The sequence below is a fragment of the Rhinolophus sinicus genome, chromosome 9, assembly GCF_057876585.1.
Source record: "Rhinolophus sinicus isolate RSI-liver-muscle chromosome 9, RSI-T2T, whole genome shotgun sequence".
Taxonomy (NCBI): Eukaryota; Metazoa; Chordata; class Mammalia; order Chiroptera; family Rhinolophidae; genus Rhinolophus; species Rhinolophus sinicus.
Window position 1 is genome coordinate 36,824,945 of NC_142509.1, and position 23,877 is coordinate 36,848,821.

At 50.3% G+C, this 23,877-nt stretch overlaps 1 protein-coding gene across 3 annotated transcripts; it reads right to left on the reverse strand.

The window, feature by feature from the left end:
- Positions 1-693: 693 nt before the first annotated feature.
- On the reverse strand, positions 694-23,820 carry CCDC92 (coiled-coil domain containing 92). 3 transcript variants are annotated; one of them, XM_019748746.3, is made up of 5 exons: positions 23,307-23,607; positions 22,702-22,864; positions 5,062-5,208; positions 4,488-4,529; positions 694-2,076 (listed from the first exon to the last, which is right to left on the reverse strand). In XM_019748746.3, exons 3-5 carry the CDS (start codon positions 5,189-5,191, stop codon positions 1,301-1,303), a joined length of 948 nt encoding a protein of 315 aa, XP_019604305.2. In that variant the 5' UTR covers positions 5,192-5,208; positions 22,702-22,864; positions 23,307-23,607; the 3' UTR covers positions 694-1,300. The 3 variants fall into 3 exon arrangements, with proteins under 3 accessions (XP_019604305.2, XP_019604308.2, XP_019604304.2); XM_019748749.3 differs by lacking the exons at positions 22,702-22,864; positions 23,307-23,607 and adding an exon at positions 23,646-23,820; XM_019748745.3 differs by lacking the exon at positions 22,702-22,864 and having other exon boundaries at positions 23,307-23,817.
- Between the last annotated feature and the right edge of the window lie 57 nt (positions 23,821-23,877).

The window sequence follows — 23,877 nt, forward strand, 5'->3', positions numbered from 1 at the left end:
TTGATGATCTGGGTCTGTTTCAGCAGATGCCTCTTTGGGGAAAGATCTGTCTGCTGAGGTGTGGGGTACAAGGCCCAGGGGCTGGGTGGGCTCAGGCAGAGCCCCCCTTCCATGGGCTGGTGGTGCCGGGCACAGAGCAGAGGTGGCCAGTCACCCACAGCCCCTCCTCCCCCCTTTAGAGCCCTCTGGCTGGGCTCTGGCTCCGGCCTGTCAGCGTGTGGGTGAGGCCATTGACCTTGGTGTTTAATTCCTGCATGAGCTCCTGCCCCCACCCTGCCTGGGTCTGTGGGGTTAGGCGCAACTTAGAACCCCAGGAGCAGCAGCTACGGGGTGTCCCTTCTTTGTGCACGCCACGGGGCCAGCCTGGAGCCCTGGCCAGGCCCGACGGGAGGTGAGCTGTGGCTTTCCTCTTTGAGGGAGGGGCCAGGCTAACAGGACACAGGGCAGGGGCCCAGAAACGAACAAAAGTAGCTTTGCCAGCACTTCAGAGCACAGACCGCGCTAAGGGATGGCCCTGGGCAGTGAGAGGTAACGGGACCTCCTCTTTCCGGAAGTGAACCCCCCACCTTCCCAGGGCAAGAATGCAGTAGTAACAGGGAGGGGTGGAGGAATCTTGCTGTTTCTCTCCCCCAACTAGCCTCCTCCTAGGCCCTCCCTCAGGTGGTTTAATAAAAGACACAGAACAGAAAGAAGGCAGGTTTAGAAAATAAAGTTTGTTGGGCTCTTGAACATTTTGGATAAAACTAACAAAAAATATGAACACACATTCAGGTTGTGGTGAGATGAGGAATAACGTCATCTTATTTAGTTCCGTGACATACACATAGAGCTGCTCGCTTACAGTGCCGCCCTGGGAAAGCTGTGTTGGGAGGTTACGGGGTCTCCGGGCCGGAGCAGGGGCTGCTCCCCACAGGCTGCCCTGGAAACCGGAGGGCTAAGGTCGGGGGTATGTGTGGCTCCGGCTGTGTACGCAGGCGTGTGGCTATCTGATTTCATTAGCATCGAGGAGCAATGCAGCCTGTGGCCTGCGCGCTGCCCACGTGTGCACTGAGCTACACGGAGTGGGATCAGAAGCAAGCCGTTGGGCACACAGGCGTTAGGCCACGGCGGTTAGTAAATACGTGTTGTGCAGCAGGGGGCACGGTCCTATTCTGGTGTCAGTGAGGGAGCAGGTGGAGCAGGAGGTGTGAAAAAAATTTGGCATGCATGGAAATTACAAACAAAACGAAAAGGGAGTGGCTGAGTTGTTCCGAGTGGCGATCACAGTGCGTGGACAGCCGGTGCGGCCGCCGGGCAGGCTTCACACAGTTCTGTCCGTCCCTGAGTGCTTCCTGGCAGCCTTGCCTCCGTTCACCTGGTCGACCGCCAGTGTCTCCACCTCGGCCTGGGCCTGTGGCGGGGTGGCATGGTGGATCCGGTGTGCCACCCCCACGTGGGCCTTGTGCAGCTTCTCGCGGGCTGGGCTGTGCTGCTCGCCCGAGCTGCGGTCTGATGCGATGGGGGGGATGACCAGGGGCCTCTCTTTGACGAGGTGGACCTCGACCGGCTCCCGGGCCAGCAGGAACGGAGTGGGGTCAGGCATGGCATCCACGGCTTCCCGCAAAAGAAGTTTCCGGCTCTCGCCCCCAAATCTGTAGGCCTCTTCAAACTCGGGGTGCAGGGGAGCAGACAGGCTCTTTTTCATGCGGCGGCGGGGCGTTTCGGGCAGCTTGTCTCTGGGGGGGGCTGGCTTGTAGCCGGCCAGCACGGGGCTCCCGCACGGGCTGCCGTCCCAGGTCCCGCTGGAGCCGAGCAGCTTGCGCTTGGCGGCGTGCAGCTGCGAGGTCAGGTAGGCGATGGTGCCGGCCCGCTGCTCCAGCTCGCTGGACAGCATGTTCAGCGTGTGGCTCTTAACCTTCAGCTCCTCCAGGTACTTCTTCTCCCGCTCGCGGACGGTGTTCTCCAGCACGGTGATCATGGCGTTCTTCTGCTCCAGCTCCCGCAGCAGCTCGTGGTTCTCTTTCTCCTTGACTTGCAGTTGCGCTTCCAGTTCGTCACATCTTTTCTTCAGTTCGCTGCTTCTAGAGGACCCTTCTCCTAGAAGAACGAGGGGAGGGAGCAGGTGAAGAGCCCACTGCGGATGCGGCGGGACGTCCTGAGTGTGGGGTGTCCTCCCGCTGAGGTCCGACCCCGGGCACTGACGGGACCCTGCCTCCCCTCAGTGAAGACGGGAGACGGGGCGGGGCTCTTAGTTCTCTGGTTTAGTGTATAAAAGAATGTCTCCAAATGTGAAAACCGCTAACGCTGAAACAGGCAATTTCAGAGTTTTTGACCTCACCAAACACTTAGGACTACAGTTAGCAGGTCACCTGTGTGCTCAGGTGATGGTTCCAGAATGCGGGCTCCATGCCAAGCTCTGTTCTGAAGGACAACCGTACAACGTCCCCATGTTTGAAGCACAAAAACTCTGAAGTGGCCGAGCAGACAGGAGGCCCTGGCGGTCGGGTGGGCACTTACGTGCGTGGGCACCTGTGAGATGAGGCTGCAGGGTCAGAGCTATTAAAGGACTCGCCACAGCGCCTCGGGGCGGCAGGAGGCCGGAGTCCAGGGCTATGTGGACTGACGCTTGTTGGGTCTGACTTTTTGGGTCCCTGGGAGGGAGCGCGTGGGCCTGAGCCCTCCTCCCCTAGACTCCAGAGCTGCTCTTGGCGGACGTTTGTTCCTGCAAATCAGAGCCTCCTGCTTTGTCAGTTCTCCTCCACTCTTCCATAGGAAGCTCTGCTCCACTTCCTCTGCACACACCTTTTCTAGATGTTTCCGTCTTTCCGTGCAACAGCTGCGCTCTATCACCTGAGGCCGTATTTGCATAGCTACGCTGAGCAGTCAATCACAAGGGCACTTTTTAAACAGATTCCTGGGTCCCCTCCCGGACTTTCGGAATCAACTCCAGGGGAGGGAATCCAGGAGTCTGTATTTCCCAGCCGTGTGCTCAGAGCTTCACTGGATGGGCGAGCTCTGCGTGCACTAGGGGAAAGCAGTGATTTCCACATGCAGAGGGCAGATGCGCCCACCGGGACCACGGAGGCTTTCTTACCACCTCCACGGGACACCCTGTGCCAGCCGTTTCCACGGGCCCCTGCCACCGACAAGGGGCTGATCGGGTGGTGGAGGTGGCCTTGGGACTCAGGGCTGAGACAGATTAGCCTGAGCCAAGAGGGGACAGGAAATGAGGATGCCCTGATTTCTGTGACAGACAGCAGGGGTCTCCAACTGGAGGGGACTGTTCTGAGTCCCTGGAGGCCCAGTTTCTGGCCCAGAGGCTGTGGGGGCAGGGGAGGCACCTGAGGGTGGGCTCCTGTCCCCAGACCCCACCTCTAGCAGGAGACTGTAATACGACCAACACAAAGGAAACAGTGCTTGGCAGGGCGCTAGGCCGCGTGGAGGTGACAACTGGGCGCACTCATGAGTAATCAGTGCAAAGCCTGCTGAGCAGAAGTGGTCCTGACTCAGGTAGAGTCTGCACTTTCTAAATCCCCACTCCATTCTTTGTGACAGGTCACAGAGGCCCTGTGTTTGTTCTTCTGTGCTGATACTTCTGGGGTCCCGGGGGGTTCTGGTTGAGGGGAAGCGTTTGGGGGACTAGACTCTCACGACCCTTTGGGGGCCACCTAGTAATTTGATCACTCACTCAGCCAGTATTTAGTAAGCACAGCCTCTGCTACCTGAGAGGGACGTGGGGGAGGAGGGGCCCTCCTCCTCCTCCTGGGTTAAATCGTACCTATTTTTTTTTTTAATTTTAATTTACATTTACCTTACTGTGATTGAGGTTGGGCATTTCTCTTTTTTTTTTTTTTTTAATTTTTTTATTGGGGAATATTGGGGAACAGTGTGTTTCTTCAGGGCCCATCAGCTCCAAGTCGTTGTCCTTCAGTCTAGTTGTGGAGGGTGCAGCTCAGCTCCAAGTCCAGTCCCCATTTTCAATCTTTAGTTGCAGGGGGCACAGCCCACCATCCCATGTGGAAATTGAACCGGCAACCTTGTTGAGGGCTCCCGCTCTAACCAACCGAGCCATCCGGCCCCCCCTCTGGAAGCTCAGCGGCAGCTCGTTGTCTTCAGTCTAGTTGTGGAGGGCGCAGCTCACTGGCCCATGTGGGAATCGAACCGGCAACCCTGTTGTTCAGAGCTCACGCTCTAACCAACTGAGCCATCCGGCCGCCCCCTATTTCTTGATTACAAAGGAATACATATTCACCATAGAAAATCAGAGAATCCAGAAAAGCATGTAAGAGGCATTCCAAATATATGTCAGTTAGAAGAAAATAAAAGCAGCTACTGCCCCTGCCCCACTGGCCCCCGTCACACCCAGGGCTCCAAACTTCCCTCCCACTGTTTCTTAGGCCACGTGTTCACCTCTTACAGCAAATGTGTTTTCTCAGGGAAACAAGGGGCGCCAACATATGCCCCACAGGAAACACACCGTCGCTGACTTGTGGGGAGGAAGTTCTTACCTGTCTCTTCTGAACTTTTGAGTGTCAGCTCGTATGTTAAATCTAAAAAGGAAAGCACAGACGTTAATTGTGTGGTTACAGATACTTCACCAGCTTCTTCGGCGTTGGAGACGCAGCCCCAACTCCCACAATCAGCCCTGTTTCCTGCCAGGACAGAGGCGGCTGAGCGGGAAGCATGAGGACAGCAGAAACTACTAGCAGCAGCCACTGTTTTCACTAGGGTTCCCAGGGGGCCCAGTTTTCCCCTAAAACATACCTAGCACCCACAGTCAGCAAGTGGCTAGCTCTGTATGTTACACCTTGGTTATCAGGTGCAAAATGTGTTGCAAATTCTAACCACTGCACTTTGATCTTTTAAGTCCTTGGTAGGTGAAGAAAGGCTTTGCAGCTTTCTGCCCGGAGTGGAGCGTGCGATCCGCAGATGGGGTGCGGCATGCCCTCGGACTCCAGGAGGGTGAAATCCCCTCACTCAGCCTGCAGAGCCGGCCACCGTCTGACCGTGCCCTGGTAAGGGTTCTGCTTTGCACCACAGTCCCCGGCAGACCTGCCGCCCGCTCGTGGGGCCCCTTGGCACCTGTGCAATGTTGCTGCAGCCGCCTTATCTCGGCGTGCAGGCCCTTGAGCGTGCTGGCGTGCTCCCGCTGCAGAAACAAGACGTTCTTCTGCGCGCTGTGCAGCTGGTTCTCCAGGTTCGTGGCTGCCATGCTGGCATCCAGGTGACCTGTGGGAAATACAGACCCTGGTCGCTGTCCCTGACAATGAAGGTCACAGGGTGGGTAAGGACGCTGCCTACCCACTGCCCTCTTCGGCTTTGTGGGGTCATGGGCAGCATGAGGCCCAGCTCCAGATAGAAGAATACAGCAAACCCAGGACCCCGACTCCAAACCCTGGCCTCTCCGTCGGCCACCTAACTCAACAGACCATGACCAGAAACTCTCGAAAGAGTTCTCTAACAAGGTAAGCACCGATTGCCACCCCACAGGAAAACAAGGCGCCTGGGACATGGGGTGAACATGTCCTCAAAATGGTGTCTTGACCTGGCCAAGGTGAGTCAGGGGAAGACGCGGGTGGGACTCGGAGGGAAGCCCCTGGATTTCACAGAGCTGAGCCCCCAATACTTCTTGGGAACCTCCCAAGAATGATCGCACAGGGGCGCTTGGTGCCTGCAGGATCAGGAGTCTGCCCCCCACTTTGCCCCCCCGCACCGTGGCTTCAGCCATCATCAGTCATCAGCCACTCACTCGGAGCCTCAGATCCTCTGCCTTTACTGTAACTCGAGAAATGCGGTGAAGTCAGTCGGTCTTTCTGGAAGAGCTACCAGAGTAATTCAAGATGCTCTGCCAGCACTGAACAAGGCAAGGGACCAAATGTGGATTGTTTGTTTATAAATGCTTCTTGTAAGTGCAAAGCCTCAGAGTGCATTTTTCCTAATTTATTATGTCAGAGGCCTCGCTGGAGGAAACGCCACTTCTCAAAGGGCTACCAGCATGTGGCTCATCTGTCGATGGCTCTAGAGACGACAACACCCCCAGGGGCTGTCACCACGCTAGGAGGTTGACACCCGTCACTCTTCGTTAACGCCCCAGCTCTGGAGCTTAGAATAGTTGGTCCCTGGAACTCAGGACACAGGTTTTCATTCACATGAGATCATCTCAGGCCACAGGCTGCAAAGGGAAAGTGAAGAAACACAGAGAAAGAAAGCGCGTGCGACGGGTAAGGCCCGAGAAGCGGAGTCAACACTGACCTGTCCTGCAAAGGGAGAAGGTGATGTAAGACAGGCCATCCGTTCAGGGAAGCTGGCAAGGGAAAGAGCAGCGGCTAAGGGAACAAAGTGCCATCTGGGGTGGCTGGCTAACCGGTCAGCCGTGTTGTGGGAAGCGATATGGCGCAGTGTGTCTGGAACCTTCAAATCATCGTCCCTCCGACTTAGCAATTTCATTTCTAGGAATCCGCCAGAGGGAGGCCATTACTTCTGTGTAAAAAGGTGTGGCTGTGAGAATGGTCATCACTGCAGTTTAGTCAGAAAAGACTGGAAACAAACTCCAAGTCTGACAAGAGGGAACTGGTTGCATAAATGCCAGTGATGTCTCTGAAACTGACTGGTCTTCCCAGGCTGTGACCTCTACCTGCATCTGGCTGCAGATGATGGCGGGGCTGAGTTTCCATCACACAGCTCCCTCCTGGGAAATGCCCCACCCCCAAACTCATCCCTGCTGTGACCACAAACTCCTGGCACTGGCCCCCCAGACTGGGTTAGGTTATCCACTCCTGGCCCTTCATGGCTTGTGATGGCCCGAGTGTGAGTGCGTCCCCACCTCCACATACTCCAGGCTTGTCACAGCTGCTCCATACTCAGCGTTTTGTTAGACAGTGGGCCCCAGGGGCCGTCTGCTGAGTGTGGATGAAGGGCTTTTGTTCCCACGCTTCCTGCTTGATTGACAGGCACTCTTCGCTGCAAGCAAACAAAATTTCCTAACAGTTTTGTCCAGCCTGATCGTACAAATGAAGTGTGCCCATTCCTGCTTCTGTCATCTACCATAGGGAGGGGAGAAAAAGGTAACCCGGCAGCCACCCCACTCCACCATAGTGTGGTATGAAATTTTATTTGTAACAAATTTGTGATTTAAATAAGTATTCACATCGTAACTGCCGTGATGAATTGGCGACTTTGTGCACCGTTGTAACTGCAGAAACTCCAACATGCCCTTGCAGCTGCGCATTACCACGGGCAGGCAGCCTCGAAGCAGCACCAGGCACAAGAGCGGTGGTTGCTTAGTGCGCAAAGCCAGCACGGGAGCCTCGATGACCTGAGCGCGTCGGGAGCTCTGACAGCTGGACGCCAAGGGCTTTTCAACCCTGTGATATTTCACTTGGCGCTGGCTTCCCTTTTTTCAAGCTCATGTTGACCTTAGAGTCACAAATGAGGAGGTTCTCATTTGCACGGGGCGTTCTCCAGTTGTTGGATATACACGAACAGGACAGGTCCTCTTGGGTCCGAAGAAGGAAGTCCCATCTCCCAATGGTCTCCAAAGTACCAAGTTATTTTCTCATCAGCTCAAAAGCTTAACAGTATCACTGACAGAGAGCTGCTGCCGCTTAAAAGGTGACATTTTAATTTCTTACCCTCAGCTACTGATGACAGGTAATCACCGTAATGACTCAATCCTTCCAATAAGTTGACATGAATGAAGCTACAGAAGCTGCGTCCCGTTTAGGCCCAGGAGACGCAGCTGAGAGATGTAGCTCATTGGAGGAAGAAACGGCGTCGGGCCTGAGAGGCTTAACTCAGGCTCGATCGCTGAGATACTGTGGGAGTCAGAGGCGAGGAGGAGGTTCCTGACCCTTCACTACAAGGGTCGGTGTGATGGATGAAGGTCAAAGCGCAGGGCATCCCCTCCGGATGAAGAGTGCCTCCTGTTCCAGTAAAGGCATTCGCCCAACCTCAGCTGATGTCACCCAGTCATGGAAGGTGACAGCCCAGCCCCGCATTTTCTTTTTTTCTACTTTTTTTTTTCTGTGCCCTCACTGCACCCACTTCCTTTTTTTTTTTCTTTTTTTAATTTATTTTTTAAATTTATTAGGGTGACAATTGTTAGTAAAATTACATAGATTTCAGGTGTACAATTCAGCCCCGCACTTTCTGTGTCACGAGGGCACATCCTACCAATTGTGAGCTCTTGGTGTCACGGCGTTTTGTCTTGAGGCAATCCAGTTTCGTTTCTAAGCATCGCAGGGAGCCGTTGGCAATGTCCCAGTCATTCGCTCGGCCAAAGGCAGTGCGGCCGGGGCCCTGGTCCTGCCCTCCCCTGGGAGACGCTGCCCAAAGCCGCACAGAGGGGCGCCCCGCACCGTCACGCTAGGGCCCCACACAGATGAACGTGCACAGCTCTGCCAGTTTTTCTCCCCAAAACCTCAAAAGGAGGTGACCTGCTGAACAGGCGACCTTGACGTGATTCGGACATGAAGCTGCATATGTGTTTTTTCCCGTGGTAAACTCTCTGGGTTATTAAATTTACGTTAACTTACTCTTCGCTCTGTTCATAAAATGAACACTGGAAAAAGAGATTCCATTCCAAATTCTGTGGAGATGGGTTCTATAGAGATGGGAGCCTGGCCAACACGGCACCCCGGGGCGAGGAGAGATGCTAACATTGTCCCCTGGGGATAACGTGCTTGGAACGACAGTTCTCGGACAGACTGAGCCCCGACCTCCTGCTCTGCTCTGGTGCAGCCCGAGGACAAATGGCCTGTCAGTAGCTCAAGTCCACTTCTCCTCCTAACTCAAAAGTAATGTTCTTTCCTTGTTCAGGACATTAATGTATAAGTGATGACATCGCAATGGTATTTATGGGCCATCTCCACTTGTACGAGCACAAGAGCTCACCCATCACTTATGTCGCGTGTTCTCACAACACCCCTCTGAGGAAGAGCAGGAGTATCCTCCTGACGAGAGAAACACAAATCAAGAAACGCTGCCTCCGAGGCTTGCAGCTTTCCCTCGCCCTTAGGTTGTATGGGTGAGAAGCTTGAAGGCTGCGGTCGATTTGTTTCACGCAGAAATTCAGATGCTTTCCAAAATGTATACGTCCATCTCTAAAGCTCTGAAATGGGAAATGAGCATGGCATGGCACACGGCAGCTGGGAAGGGAACGCGGCATCCCCCAGCACGCCGCCGGCCAGGGCGCTGTCACCACCTGGAACAGCACGTCTTAGGGAGGCAGGATCCACCTGCGCTTGGTGCCCAGGTGAGACTCGACAACTGAAAGATACCCCTGCGCATGCTTTTAACACCAGCCAATTTTTCAGGACTTCAGGTGAGGGCGGGGCACCCACAGAGCCTTTATAAAGCACAGTGCTGCTTCACGACAAAAGGACAAGTGCCCATCGCACTGTATATCTGTCCTGATCCTCTGGATTCCAGGTCCCAGCCAAGAGCCAGAGCCACACACGCTGTCCTCATCTCCCAGGACGGGCTGACAGGAGCCCTCTGGGGGCTGAGTCAGCAATAAGCTGTTCTCCACTGGGCCACCAGCTGTCAGAAACAGCCCCGGGGTCACAGTGGGAAGGAGCCCCAGCCAGATTCACGTCTTCCCCCTTCAAACACATACCTTCCTTTCTCTTTAGCGGCTCTCCTACACACACGCACAGATCTTGCCTACGTTTTCATCTTCAAACACGACTTGGATCACGTCACAGCCCTTTGATGCTCTTGCGATCAAGCCACACCTTCGGAGAGGCCCCGCCTGCTCAGCCTGTCCCCTCGCCAGCTCAGCCTGTCCCCTCGCCAGCCTCGGGTCCCATCCACACTGCTGTCCGCCCCGCCCCGGCATCGGCCACACCTGCCAGCCCAGGGCTTCTGCACACCTCGTTCCCTCTGTCTGGAATGCTCCCGGCAAACCACTGGCTGCCTCCCTGCCCAGTTCACCCCCATTCTTCACATCTGGACTCGCATTATGCATGGGCGTCGGATAATTTGCTACAGCTTCATAATGGTGCCGAGTGGACGTCCAGCAGGAACTGCATCGTGTTCGTCAGAAAGCCTGGTGGCAGCACTGACTGGAACGGGACCTCACCCACCACTTCCTGACATGCCAGAGGCAAGACGTTCAAGTACCCCTGGACCACTTTTCTTGGACTGAAAGAAATGGAACAGCTTTGATGGGAAAGGCTCTCACCATTTAAAAATGGGAAATTTCTTTGTTCCTGTGCAATCAAAAGCAGACTTATCGCTTTGCTCCGCACAAAACACATAGAAATAGGGTGATAATTTTAGTGTCTGAAAAAATAGCACTCCGGTACCCACGTGAGCTGTGAATTAGTTATAACAAGCTATTTTAGATTCCAGTCATGAATAAGTTATGACCCGTTCACATTTGGTTCTCTCGGGCTGTGAACGAGCAGACCTGGAGTCCGCTGCCCTCCCTGAGTGCTTTCCACAAGGCCGATGGGCCGGCAGGAGCTGCCCGGCTCTGAACAGACTGCAGGAGCGTTGCAGTGTTTTGTGATAAGGACCTTGTGGCTTTTTTGTGGGAACTTTCTGTGCTGCTCTGGTGTCCTGCAGCTGAAGCACTGCCATCGAGAAAAGGAAGGCTGGCCAAGGGACCAAGGCAGCCGTGTGGTGATGAAATGGAGGAGAGCAGATGATTCCTAGCAGGGAGGGGGTTTTCCAAGCAGATCCGTGGACTCAGAAAATGTTGAACACGGAAGAAACCTTCAAATCAGCGATACCAACACCTCTTTCTATTGAGACAAGAAATGGAAGCCAAAAAAAGAGTTCCTTAGCAAAACGGGATAAAAGCAGAATGGACACCCTTGAGGTGTTAGGCTGTGTTTGGGGTGAAATCCGAACCCTATCTTGTCACCTAAATCATAATATCTAACTCATAGGGTTGTTTTAAGTGCTGAATGCAATCACTTCTGTTGTCTGGCATATAGTAAGTGCTCAATAAATGTTAGCTGTACGATTTTATGTAACTGTCGGTCAATAGTTACATAAATAGATCTCCAGGTTGTTTACTTAGTGCCACCCTAGGGCATTTCCTGAGTATCATCTAAGTGTAGAAATGAGCTAGCAAACATATTCCAGTTGCTTCCAAAGAGGGAAACATAAAAGCAAACAGAAGCAATTTCTGTTGGCCTTTATCTTCCATTTTCACTGGAGAGGAGCCATTCAGGGAAGCAAGGCAGAGCAAGGTGCCCTAAGGGACAGTAAAACCTACTTCTTAGTCTGAAACAATCTATAGTACTTTACGAGAAGCTAAAAAAGGTCCAAGGCTAATTAGGCCATCAACTCTCAATCCAAAATACCTGATTTTAGAAGAAAGGAAACTTACCCTCTCTGAAAACGAATACCGAGGTCACCCTGAATTCACAACCATCCTGGATAAAGAAACTGGAGTTGTAGGAGCCTGCAAGTCCTATTTGTACTTGTATTTAAGAAATCCAACGAGTCAGTTATCAGAGCATCCCCAAGAGTGAGGGCACCAAGAAAAAGGACATCATTTTAAGAAGTATAAGCATTCAACAATCACTACAGAAACATTTTGCTAAAAAGAATGCACAGCATTACAAAGTGGAATACCACACTTTTGTATGTATAAGTAGATAAAAACTCTAGGATGTTATACAGCAAAGAGTTAAAAGCACTTATCTCTAGACAGTGAATTTTGGGTGATTTTTCCTTAAAAGAAAACACCTCTATTTGGGTACGACCTAAAGCTTCATTAGTGAACATATATTTATAGTCAAAAAAATTATAAAGCGATTTCTCTTTAAAAAGAGAATCACTAACTAACCACGAGTGAAGTGGTATCATGTGTTTTAATTAGCGTTCGAGTCGTCTATGGTTGCCAGCATTGTGATCAGTTTGCCAGAACCCAGAGGACTTACTAGGAAGGCACTTTTTACAAAAGGAGCAATTTAGCGTCCCCAAGGTATGCAGAGGTGACCGTGCCCTGCACGAGGACTTCCCGACCCCATGCATGACATCCTGTATTTCTCTGACATTATCCATCATACAACACAAGATCCATCAACAATTCTTTAGATGCTGACAGCCATTTCCTTCTGGAAGAACGTACAGCCTGACATTAGAGTCGTAATAGATGTGATTAGAGACACTGCAATTAGACATGGAAATACGATCCGTGGCTGTCTGGGAAGTCAGCAGCCACCGGAGGCCTCCATCATGGGCCTATTAACCGTGTTCTCTGCAGTCTGATGAGCTCATACTTTAAGAGTTTCTATTTGGCTTCTATTTAAAACCCATGTCATGTGTCTGCACACTGGGAGGGGCTTGGCCCCTCTGTGCGAAAATGTCCCAGGAAGAAAGCCAGTCTGTGTTTCAGGTTGTCTAAAGTGTCTCTAAGTAGGCTGGGCAGGCCAAGGTGGGCAAACGCATGAGCTCCCACGGTCTGGAATGGTACCTTCTGGAAGTGCCCTGGGCCTCCTGGAAAACTGGGTGGCAAGCGCCAGAAAGCCCACACCCTGTGGCTCACCTCACCCCCACTGCAGGAGGCAGGACCCCAGTACCTCATCTCCCAACCAGGAGGGACTGCTGTCTGGGCATGATGCCAGCACAGTCGGCTCAGCACTTTCTATTTCAAAGAGGAAATCTTAAAACTTGCCCCTATGGAAGGAGGCGGCCAAGTGGCCAGTGGGGCTGGGGTGGCTCTGCGTGGCCCTTCCCGCTCTCGCTGTGACCTCCTCCTGCCACCTCCAGGGTGACTGTCCTCCAGGGATCAGCCGAATAGCCTCGTTTCATAAGCTGAGAATATTTACAACTAAACAGATGTTCCGTCTGTGAACTTCTAACAAGCTTGTCATTTACCAAGATGATCCTGAGCCAACAATTTAGGGACATACATATCTCACAACTCACCACACAAATCGTTCTACCCAGTGATAGTTTCCTGTAAATGGAAGGGAAAATAAGCAGATATCACCTGCTTATTTAGTGTTTCCATTTCTGCATCTGAGGACAATTACTGCAGATTTTAATTGTCCACTAGTTGGTAACTAAAAGATACAGTCACCCAAATGCCAGACTGTCTTTTCACACTAATGAAGTAGGAGAGACTTAATCTTAGTGCTTGCTGCTCACTACCTAAACTGTATTTCCGAGGCTGAGAAAATGTGTTCACTTGCTTTCAAAACCTCTCTCTATATGGTTTGCCAAACAGATGAACCATTTCAATTGATTTAACTGATAGGTCTTCTTTTATCCATTTTGTGGGCCTAATTATAGTATAGGTTTTAAGGAAAGAAAGGTATTGTTAACTGAAGTTCTCTTCATTTTAATTTAGCCATTGTTTCTTTTATTACTTACGAAGAAGTAAAATAGTTGTTTCATGAGAGCTAATAGAACACGTTTAGCTCAACCCTTATTGGGTGTTTGAGATGAGTATCATTTACAAAAAGAGACGAGACTTTGTCCTGTGATAGTCAGAAAAGTTCTGGGCGGCCCCAGCCATGTGCTTTTGGACAGCGTTATCCTTTAGCGAGGCAATCAAGCAAAAACAAGTCACCTCCTCTGACTTCCCGTCTCCAGAATGGGCCCAAACAAGTTGTTTCAGAAGAGTTGAAACAGGAAGGACATTAGTGATCTTTGAAATGATTAAAATAGTCCAACAATAGTCAATTCAGTGACTCAAGTCACCATGGCCAGACACTTAATTTTAGTAATTATGTGTCCTCTGGTGATCACTAATAAAATACTTGTTTTAATTGGGGATTTATTTCTATGGAATAACAGCTTGAGTACCAGTTTTTAAAAATGAACTTATTCTTTGAAGAAGGCATTTACCTAGGTATTCATTTCCCGTGACTCGTTTTGACGGCTTCAGCATGTCTACCTAAGGCTGCTTTACCCCTTGATTCTCCATGTAGTGATCTGATCGTGCTGGCATTGATTATTCACTTGTTTGAGTTTCCTTTCCATGAGCTGCAAGTGCTGCATAAATCAGGCACATTTTACTGATGACATTTCAGGCTGACTCCCCTAAAGTTCTTTCCACTCACAATGATTCTTTATTGTGTCAGAGAATGAGAGAATTCCCAGAATCCTACATTCTAGTTCTTCAGTGAATCGCACATTAAGTTCCAGGGGAGGACAAAAACTCCCCACAAAATACGATCCGTTAAGAGGATCTGTCGTGTAAAATAAACGAGCAATGGCTGAGAACCAGATGAAGCTGGTTAAGTGTGAGAATGATGCAAGGTAGGCAGGTTAGTTTAGAGCTTGTCTTGGCAACCAAATTTGGATCATGTTACATAAATGAGGCATTAGCACATTAACCCAGCAGAAAGAAACGAAAAGAAATACAAGTCAAATAAGAGATAGGACAGATGTATTTCATAGACGATCTGTCAGCTATGGGACGGGGGAAATTGGGCAAAGTGAGCAAGAGCCCTATTTTAGGCGCAGGATTTTTCAAAGGATGGGATGCAATTCAGTCTCGTCTTTTTCTTATTGTCCTTTACCTTGTGAAAAGTCACTTTTCCCATTTGTGCACGGTCTTTGTTTTGTTTCCCTCTTGCATGTGCCCTCAATCTCCCACAATTGGTTTAATTATAATCCTTGGTTCATGACACACTCTTTCAGGGTCCACTTTTATTTATGTGCTTTTAATAATAACCCCCCGATGCAGCCACATGCTGGGAACTTAGCAGTTTTGGTTTAGAGGGCCCCGATTTTCCATGTGAAGTCCAAAATTCCTAGGCTGGGTGTTTCAGCTCCTTGTGCTGGAGACAGGTCAGGTGAAGCCTCTCGGCCACTCGGGAGCCTGCGCAGTTTGTTTCTCTTCCCAGTTTTTGTAAGGGGCAGGGCGGTCACCTCGGGTTGTCAGGGCCAGACGCCGTTCTTGCTGGTTGTGGAGGAATGCGGAGCAGTTCCTATCTCTGTGGAACAGCGGAGGCGTGCGCGCGTGCCCCGTGATTTTTTGAGGCTGGGGTCACTAATGGTGTTCCCAGTGACGGTGTGGGATGAGAATCTGTCCCGTCTCTCCCTGCTCTGACCTCACACCCAGACGCCTCTGGGTCAGTCCGAGGCATCTCGGCAAGAAAAAAACTCAAAGGCATTTTTTTAATCATGAAAAGCTGAAAATTATTCATGAAAATAGCAATTATGCCTATTATTACCAAGTGTCTATGTACCAGGCTCCTAGGTAATTACTTATTTTTTTAAAACCATCATGCAATAGGTATGATTATACCTAGGGTTTCCAGGCAGGAATTCCCGCCCATTCTCAGGAATTTTTTTCCGCTTTCCTGTTCCCGAATCCCGAGATAAAAACTGTTTTCTGTTCTCCATGACGATCGTTTCCACAAAGTGATGGCCGATACTACCAACCACCTGGGTTCAAGGAGCCGATTTCCCCAATTTCCTGAGAATGGGCAGGAATTCCCGCCTGGAAACCCTAATTATAGCCATTTTTTAAGGAAGTAAGGCTCGGAGGAGGAAGCCACTTGCCTAAGTTTACAAGTGCTAGGTACATGAGCTCAATGCAAATGTTTCCAGGGGCCTTTTCTGCCGCGGCCCTTCCAGAAGTGCTCTCCAGTTCCCAGCACGTGGTGTTTGCAACCAGACCGTCTCATGGCAGCTCTGGGAGAAGGTGTGGGTTCTGGTTGTTCACTGTGCATTCTGGAATGTTCCATCCCCGTGGCCATTATAGAACGGAGCAGTAATGATGCTGTTGACAATGACATTAGTTGCCATTTATGTAGAGTACCGTGTGCTAGGTTCCATGCTGAGTGCTGTCCAGGCCTTGTCTCGCCAAATCCTCACAAAAGCTCAATGACATAGGTACTTGTTGTCTCCCCAAATCGACGAGCTGGGAAACTGAGGCTCAGAGAGCTTAGATCATTTGCCTTGTTGAGATCACACACACACACACAGTAGCTCCCTCTCCCCTTTTCTTTTTAAGGAGGGAGAGATTGTGCTAACACAGGCCTATGTTTTTCATTGGAAAAGATCTAACCTTTGGCTCAGAATTTTGGCTGAATCTTAAGGCATCCAATGACCAGGTCGCACCAGGGCTGCTCCATCGGGTGCAGTCCAGATGAAAGTGGACTGTGTAGATGAGCGACAACCACACAGCAGGGTCGGGATTAACCCCACAGGCTCTGGCTCCAGCCCTGCCCCTCATTAACTACGCAACGTCAGGCAAGTTACATATAACTTCCTGTGCCTCACTTTCCTCATCTGCAAAATGGGAAAACAGTACCTACTTTATTAGGCTTGTGAAGATTAAACGATTTTATCTGAAGAGGCGCTGTCCAACAGAACTTATTTTGATGACAGAATATTCCATTCTCTGCTGTCTAATAAAGTAGCCACTTGCCACACTGAGCATTTGAAATGTAGCTGGTGTCTAGAAAAAACAAATTTTTCATTTTATTGAATTTGAATGAATTAAAATTTGAATAGCCCCATGTGGCTAGCGGTTACCACACTGGGCAGCGCAGATGTAAAGGCACTTAAGACTGTGCCTGGAACTGTGTTTGCTGCTGTCCTGAGGACTCCACGAGGGACAGTCATCCAAACGCGTTTCCTCGGCTCCCGCATACTCCTCGCGGAGCCTGCCATGGCCTCCTGTCCCTGCGCGCTCCCGGAGTAACTCCCGCGTTTTATTCTACCTGCCGTTACCCTCGCCATTGCCCCGCCCCACGTCACGTCTTCATGGCAGTTATCGCTGTCTAAATGCAGGTCATTTGTCTCTTTGCTGCATTACTGGAATGTAAACTCCACGGGCACAGGCTTCTTGTCTGCTCCCTGCGCTATCACCGGCACCCAGAAGAACGAATGCCTGTCTCTAGGCATCGGAGCTAGTCCTTTAAGAAAGGGTTCTCTCCAGTTGAGAATTAGTGGTGATGTCACCCAATCTCTGCTCTACACCCACCCGCCCCATCAGATAGGACATTTTGTATTGGCAAACGTGAGAGGACTTGGCAATGCCCCCTGACTGCCGTGAGACTAAGGCGGGGGGGGGGGATGGCTCGTTCACGCAGGCCTTTGGGGATTCTCTCGGTTTACACGGAATATTTCTGTCATTAGCTAACCGTGTCAATTCTTAGAGCTGACGCTGTGGCACGGCATCAAACGCTAGGTGTGGCTCTGTCACCTGGAAGTGGAGGGCTTAGTTCACGCTGGAAGAACTTCTCAGTGGAGGTCAGAAATTCAGGAAACACTCATGCTGAGCTGTGATGGTGCTTTTCCTGGTCGTGATGACATGAGAGAAAGAAGGACAATGCAGCGAGTTTCTGCAAAGCTGACTTTATTCAATTTGGAAGCTAGTTCTTTATCTTCATTTTAGAACCCCCAGCTAGAAAACGCCCTGTTCCCTGAATTCTAAAAGCCTGGGGACCGCTCACATCACCAGGACAATGTGGTGATGGCCGGAAACTGACCATCGTCATCGATGTTGTGTCTTTATCTCTGGAAGTTTACCAGGCCCGTTACAACAGGCCGGGGAACACTGCTCCTCTGAGGGGAGGATCACCCGGATGGGAAGACCGAGCAGCGCAGGTTCTGAAGTGCCCGCTGCGGACGCGGGCCTGTGCCTGCAGCTATCGGGATATGAGACGCGGCTGCTCACGTACCAACCTAGGTTCAATCCTCACGAGGTCTACACCACGTGCGGGGGCTGGGGAAGGGGAACCCAGGAAGGTTGGCCCACCGCGGCACCTGAGCCCGTCCTCCTTTACCTGCCCGTCTCCCATTTGAGGCTGTGTGTGTCCCAGGCCCTTTAGCACCGAGGAGGCTTCTGAGGCTTCTGGTTCCTCCCCCAATGGTGGAACGTTACTGCGCTCGATGGAGCTGTGTTCTGTCCCTGGGAAGTCAGTGCATGTCACTCACAGGTGCAGGAAACCTGGGTCAGTAGGTCCACATTGGGGATCTGCAGTCCACAGTGTCACTTCAGCCCTGCTGCAGGGACTGCACAGTTCTGCGGGCGGAATACCAGTGTGCCCAGGACACACGGCAACCCCAGGAGGAAGACACTGGCCTCACCTGCCTGACAACTTCTAACTTCGCGCAGGGACGGACAATCCGCTTTTCACTTGAGTTTCAGACTTGGGATGGTAACCTGCACAGGAAGATCCTGTGGCATCTGGAGCCTTCTTGGAAAGTCACTCTACTCTGACCACAGCCTGCCGGCGGGTTGAGTTCAGTGCCGCGTTCTAGAATTAGTCAGGGACCGTCCACGGCTACTCTGAATTCTAGCCTACAACCACGCAGGAGACACCACAGCACCTCCAAACAGCACTCACACCGACGGGCTCCAAGGCCTCACCTCTAGCTTTCTTTGCTCTTAGATTCTTAGTTTGTCTCCCCCTAAAAAGCCTGCCTTTGCCCACCTCTGGACTAGGTCCTAACGCCACAGCCTTACTAGACTGATACACCTTTCAGTCACAAATGGACTCGACTGCTTTCTTGACGGGAAAGAATCCGTCCCTTGAAAGCCACCACACAATGCAGAGCCGAAAGAGGGTTCCATGTCCTTCCTCCCTGTCAGCAAAGTCTGGTTCCCCCTCACCTGCCTCTGTGTCATCGGCATGTCGGTAAGCTGAGAGGTGCTGCTGTTCCACCGGAACCTTCTGGTCTGGTCACCAGGACTGAACTAAACGATAAAGATGCTTCCCTATGGAAGCCAAAGCTTGGCCCCTCCTTGGAAAGGATGTGCCACACCTAAAACCCTGCTATGTTCTTGTCTGTGGGAACATAAAAGTAAAAACCAAAACAACAAACCTTTCTTCATTTTCTTATAAATGCGCAAAACAAGTATTTCTAATCCCATGTGCCAGCAACACGAGGGAGAAATAAGGGCAGTGCCTGTCACCTGGGTTGGTCCGTGTGACGGCTGGAGAGAGAGGGGTTAAAAGAACCTCCTAACTGGTGCATCACCAGAAAGTCAGATTGGAAGCCCATGGAAAAACAGGGCCATCCGTGGATGATTATGCTGTGACAGTGATGGAAGTGTAACTTGGGGAACCAGTGTTTTTACACCCGCGTTACTCCAAACTTGGTCCTTTCAGAGTATAATGATACTCATTTGTGGGTAAAACGTGCAACTTTAAGGAAAGCAGTGTTATAAGAATACTGGGACTTATCATTTATATGTGGCAGCAATGAATAAGCAATGTCACATAAGAAAGTGGGCTCAACAGGATGCCTTATAAAGCCTCTCACCTGTCCAGTAAATAAGACCACAGGGTGCATTTAGAACCAGGTTGGGAAGGAAATCTGAAGAGTGAAAATAACGAATCTTCTGCAGATCTTAATTTAATGTATTAAGTGTTGCCAAAGAGGCAACAAAACTGCAGCAGGGTACGATGTGCCTGAAATATCATGTATGCGAAGTGCTCTTCTGCCTGCTTTCTCGCCCTTATTTGAAGCTTTAAGCATTCCAGGTTGCTCAGTCACGGCAATTTGGCCAATAGAATCTTCGAAAAAAGGAGGAAACTTGTTCCTTCTTTCTTACAGCTACAGAAGAGTGGACACTTCTTGCTTCATAAAGTTATTTCTGATAAAGTGGTAAACTGGGAATGATCATGAAAGTTTCAGTCTCAGTCTGCTCTCCAGTGTGGAGACTTGCATAAAAATATAAACTCCTGTGTTCTGATTAACAAAGAAGTCTTTTAAGACATCTGTGCAATGCCTTCAGAGATTGTGGTGAGGAGCCGTAAAACGTAACCTTTAACCTCTAAAAAGGCTGCTTTCTAACTGGCTGCCTTACTTGAAAATTTGTTGTCCTGCTTATAATAGTTACAGTGGCATCTGTGATTTTTGTTTTCCCCTGAAGGAATAAATACTTGGAAGGTTTTATTTTTTCGGTTTTTTTTTGGTTGGCCAGGAGAACTTGATATTCTGATCTTTTCCCTTCATGCATAAAGTATAATAGTGTTTTTCTTTTTCAAACTAAGTCTGAGCATCTTTGTCTAATTTAAGTGATGACACCCAAATTCAGCTGGTGGACAAGAGGCACAAAGCGTGAGACTAACTCGTCGCTAAAGAACAAAAGAGAGGAAGTATTTTTAAAAGGGTTTTTAAAAAATTAAGTACATGCATTCAGAATTGTTTTTTTCCTTCTAATTTCTTCCTAAATCGGGGAGGTCAGATGCTGGTTTAACTCAAGTGGCTTCATGACCATTATGCTCCCCTTAGAGCCTGTGCAGGGAGCATTTACTGGGTGCCCTGGTGTTCACTGCAAACTGCTCGGCTCCTGGCCTCGGAGTCCTAACCCCACTGACCCACTTAATACGTGTATTGTGATTGACAGTCAGGAGCCTAACCTTTGTTGTAACAGATGGATCGTCATTCCTATTGTTGATAAATTATCATTCCCAAGATTGGCTTAGCACAAATAGGACACGTCTCTTTCTTCTTCAGACACAAAGCTCCAATTCACTAATCTTTTCAGTGCCCTGTAATTCTGCTTCTCCCCAGCTTTGCTTTACCTTCAGCTGCCTACATATAACAACACAATGCAGACATACTGAAAAAAAGTCCAAGGCAACTTACTGTAGGTGGATATGACTGGACTTTCTGCTGTGAAAGTTGAGTCATATTTGAGTAATGAACTAAATAGAAAGTAAAATGCAGCGCGAGCACAAGAACCAGCCCTTAATCAGTATCTTTCAGAGTCATTTCAGCTAAGAAAAAATCTATTCACCTTCACAACCTGCTGACTATCACAAGCATGACTGACATCATTCCATTTTTACAGAGTTTTAAAAAGACTCCTGCTTGCCTTCATAGCAAAGAGTACTTTTCCTCTTGATTAAATGTTTATTATAGAAAATGAAAGCCACAGGAGGAAATACAAATCAGGTATCATTAAAAAGAGTTGTAAATGAAACATTGAATGTGAGAGTGCTTTATCACCAGTCAAGCCCCATACAAATGCAAAGTGGGGTTAGAATCCTTTCTGACTGACACCAGGCTGGCTTCTACCCAAGGGAAAACCTGAAGGAAGGTGTCTGCGGGTGTCCTCATGCCCACAACTGTACAAGCCAGCGTAAGAAATGAAAAAGAACCACAACGCCCTCCAATGCAGTCCACTGGAGCCCCAAGGCGCCCCCTCAGAAGCCCTCAACACGGCCGGGGCGATGCCTCCTGGTAGCCATGCCGGCCCATGGATGGGATCCGGCTGATGTGGAAATCCACAGGGGAAAAGCAGCGCCGTACTCTTCCCGCGGCTGACGGCTCTCATCATAAGCAACTAACTTGTGCTTTTATGCCAAAGTGAAATGTCTTCCTATAAGCACTACTCATCATCCTCTTCAGTGACTAAATACACAGAATCCCTTTGCGCAAGTCAGACCGTAAGTATTTGAAGACAGTTAGGACCCATTCACTTCCCTGCCCAAACCTTTCTGCAGGTTTTAACATTAAAGCTGGAGATGTGAAAACTGGTGTCATTACTGGCAGCTACCTGACTAGTCTGGAATGTCAATCTGAGGCAAACACTAACTGCACCCTCGGTGTGTGAAGCACATAAGGGCACCTAGCGGCTGCCCTTTAAGGGTATTCAATGTAGCAGATCAAATTAATCTTAGTTAAGAAACGTGTGCCCACTACGTATTAGGAACTTTCTATGGCTGACCTTGTTCCAGACGCGAGAAAAGAGGCCCATGCCTTTTCTTGCCAGAAATATGAGAAATACTTTATAATATAAAAATAACTATTTCTTGAAAGCATCAACGCTGTCATTCACCTCAGTTTTGTTACAAATGCACTCCGCCAATTAGGTAATGATAAAATGAATTTACCCAACGAATATCAGCTGGAGTTAAGAACCCAAATGAATGATCTTATAAGTAAAAGGATTCATTTTTTTAAAACAACAGTCAAAACATCTAATTTTTAAGAAACCTGTTTTAGATTGATGTATTTATATGTGCTACCGTAAAAATCTGACACAATTGTTCTGTACTTTAGATTTTAAACAAACCTAAACCAAATTTACTGAGTAATTATAACATGATGCGCACAAAGAAAAACTATTTTATTTTAAGGTTTTTCAGAAACATGTATATGTAAACACACACACACACATACATACATATATATCACAAACCTTAAAATCTTCCAAAAATATCTCACATAAGATGAACATTTAGCCAAAAGAAATATATAAATTCAAAACATCTTTGAAAGTAAAAATCACTTTACATGTTAGCATCTTTTTCCTTGCAATTCAATGGCAAGAAAATGCAGGCTAGTTCTCCACTGTGCAAAAAAAAAAAAAATCATTTAATAAAACAATAGCGATGTTCTTTAAATAAATTTCAAACTTAAAAGTCTTTTAAAAAGGCAATTCTAGCTTTAACACTCTTACAGGTAGGTTTCTGGAAATGCGTAACATATTAAAGTATTACAGCCTGGTAGCTTGTATTTTGTTATAAAACCAGTTACTGCAACCTAAATTACAGAGATGGTTATTTCCTCTTAGGCCACTTCATTTTCATCATTGCAGTAGATCATACTGCTAAACATCAAAGCTTGAAATTAAACAATACAGGTCAGCATGAAAACCTAAGTTAGATACACTAGAGTAGTAACGCCCTGGAGCCGACGGCAGCTCTGTAGCCCAGCCTGGAACTCTGCTGCATATTTGCATTATGCTCAATTCATGAATCACAAGCAAATAGTTATTTAGGGTTAACTAAAGCCCCCATCAGAGCTTCAGGAAAGTCTGGAAGGTAGAGTACTTACGTAAACGGTTATCAGGACAGGAGACAATGCAACTTATCGGGGAAGGTCTCTAACGTCCAGAGGATGGTAAACGCATTTTAAAAGGCGATGTGGATTCAGACGGCCGCCTCCCCACAGGATCCCAGACAAAGCAGGTCCAGGCCCTCGGGCGCTCCTGGTGCACCTGCAATGCGGATCCCTCACCCTACAATCCCACCCCGAGGCTCGCAGGAGCAGCCCCTGCGCTGGCCTCTCCTGCTCCATCAGACTGGCTTGGGTGCGCGGTGCGACCGGTCCGCAGCCTGGACTGGAGCCCTGGCGAGGGCCTCCGCACAACGGGCTGGAAGACCCTGCAGGCAGCCGGCGCGAGGGTCGCTGCGCCTCACTTTTGCTTTCCTTTCCAGCACTTCGTTTACCCCCCGAGTTGTTTCCGCAAGGGGACACCCTTCCTCACCCCCGAGCCCTGGGGATGGGATGGGGGACACCCTCCCCCAGCAGTGAGGGCTTTAAAAATAATTTCAATGAATTCCTGTCCCGACAGGTGACCCCGCCGCCCGCAGAGCCTCCCCGCAGGTACCGCCAGGTGAGCGGGGCTGGACTCGGTCACACCTCGGGCCCCGCCTCACCTGCGGGCGCAGCAGTCGCTGTCCTTCAGGCGTCTCCCCCCCTCGGCGCGATCCTCGGGGCGGGCGGCAGCGGGGCCAGCGGCCCATGGGCGGGGCGGCGGGCGGGGCTGGCTCCCGGCTCCGGCCCTGCCCCGGCCGGGCCGCCGAGGGAGGTCAGTGGGCGCCACCCGCCGAGCGCATCTCGCCGGCTCCCACCCGAGCGCTCGCCGCGGTGCACACTGGGAGCTAGGGCCAGGGCAGGGAGGCCTGGACGCGCTGACCAGGCGGGCGGCCGAGGCGCCGGCGCGGCGGCGGGTTTGTATTTGCTGGGTGGGGCGGGGGAGGCCGATCGATACTCACTTCGCGGGGAGGGGGCTACGTCCCCCTCCCGCAGCTGCGGCGGGCAGGGGACCCGACCGAAGGGAGGGAGGGTCGGGCGGGTGGGACGCAGGCGCACAGCTCAGGTGCGGCCGCACTGCGGTTGCCCTGGGTAACGCGGGCCCGGGCGGGGCGGAGGAAGGAGGAGCGAGGCCGGCGAGCGGGAGCGCGCGCGCGCCGGGCCTGCGGGGTGGGGGTGCCCGAGACCAGCCCG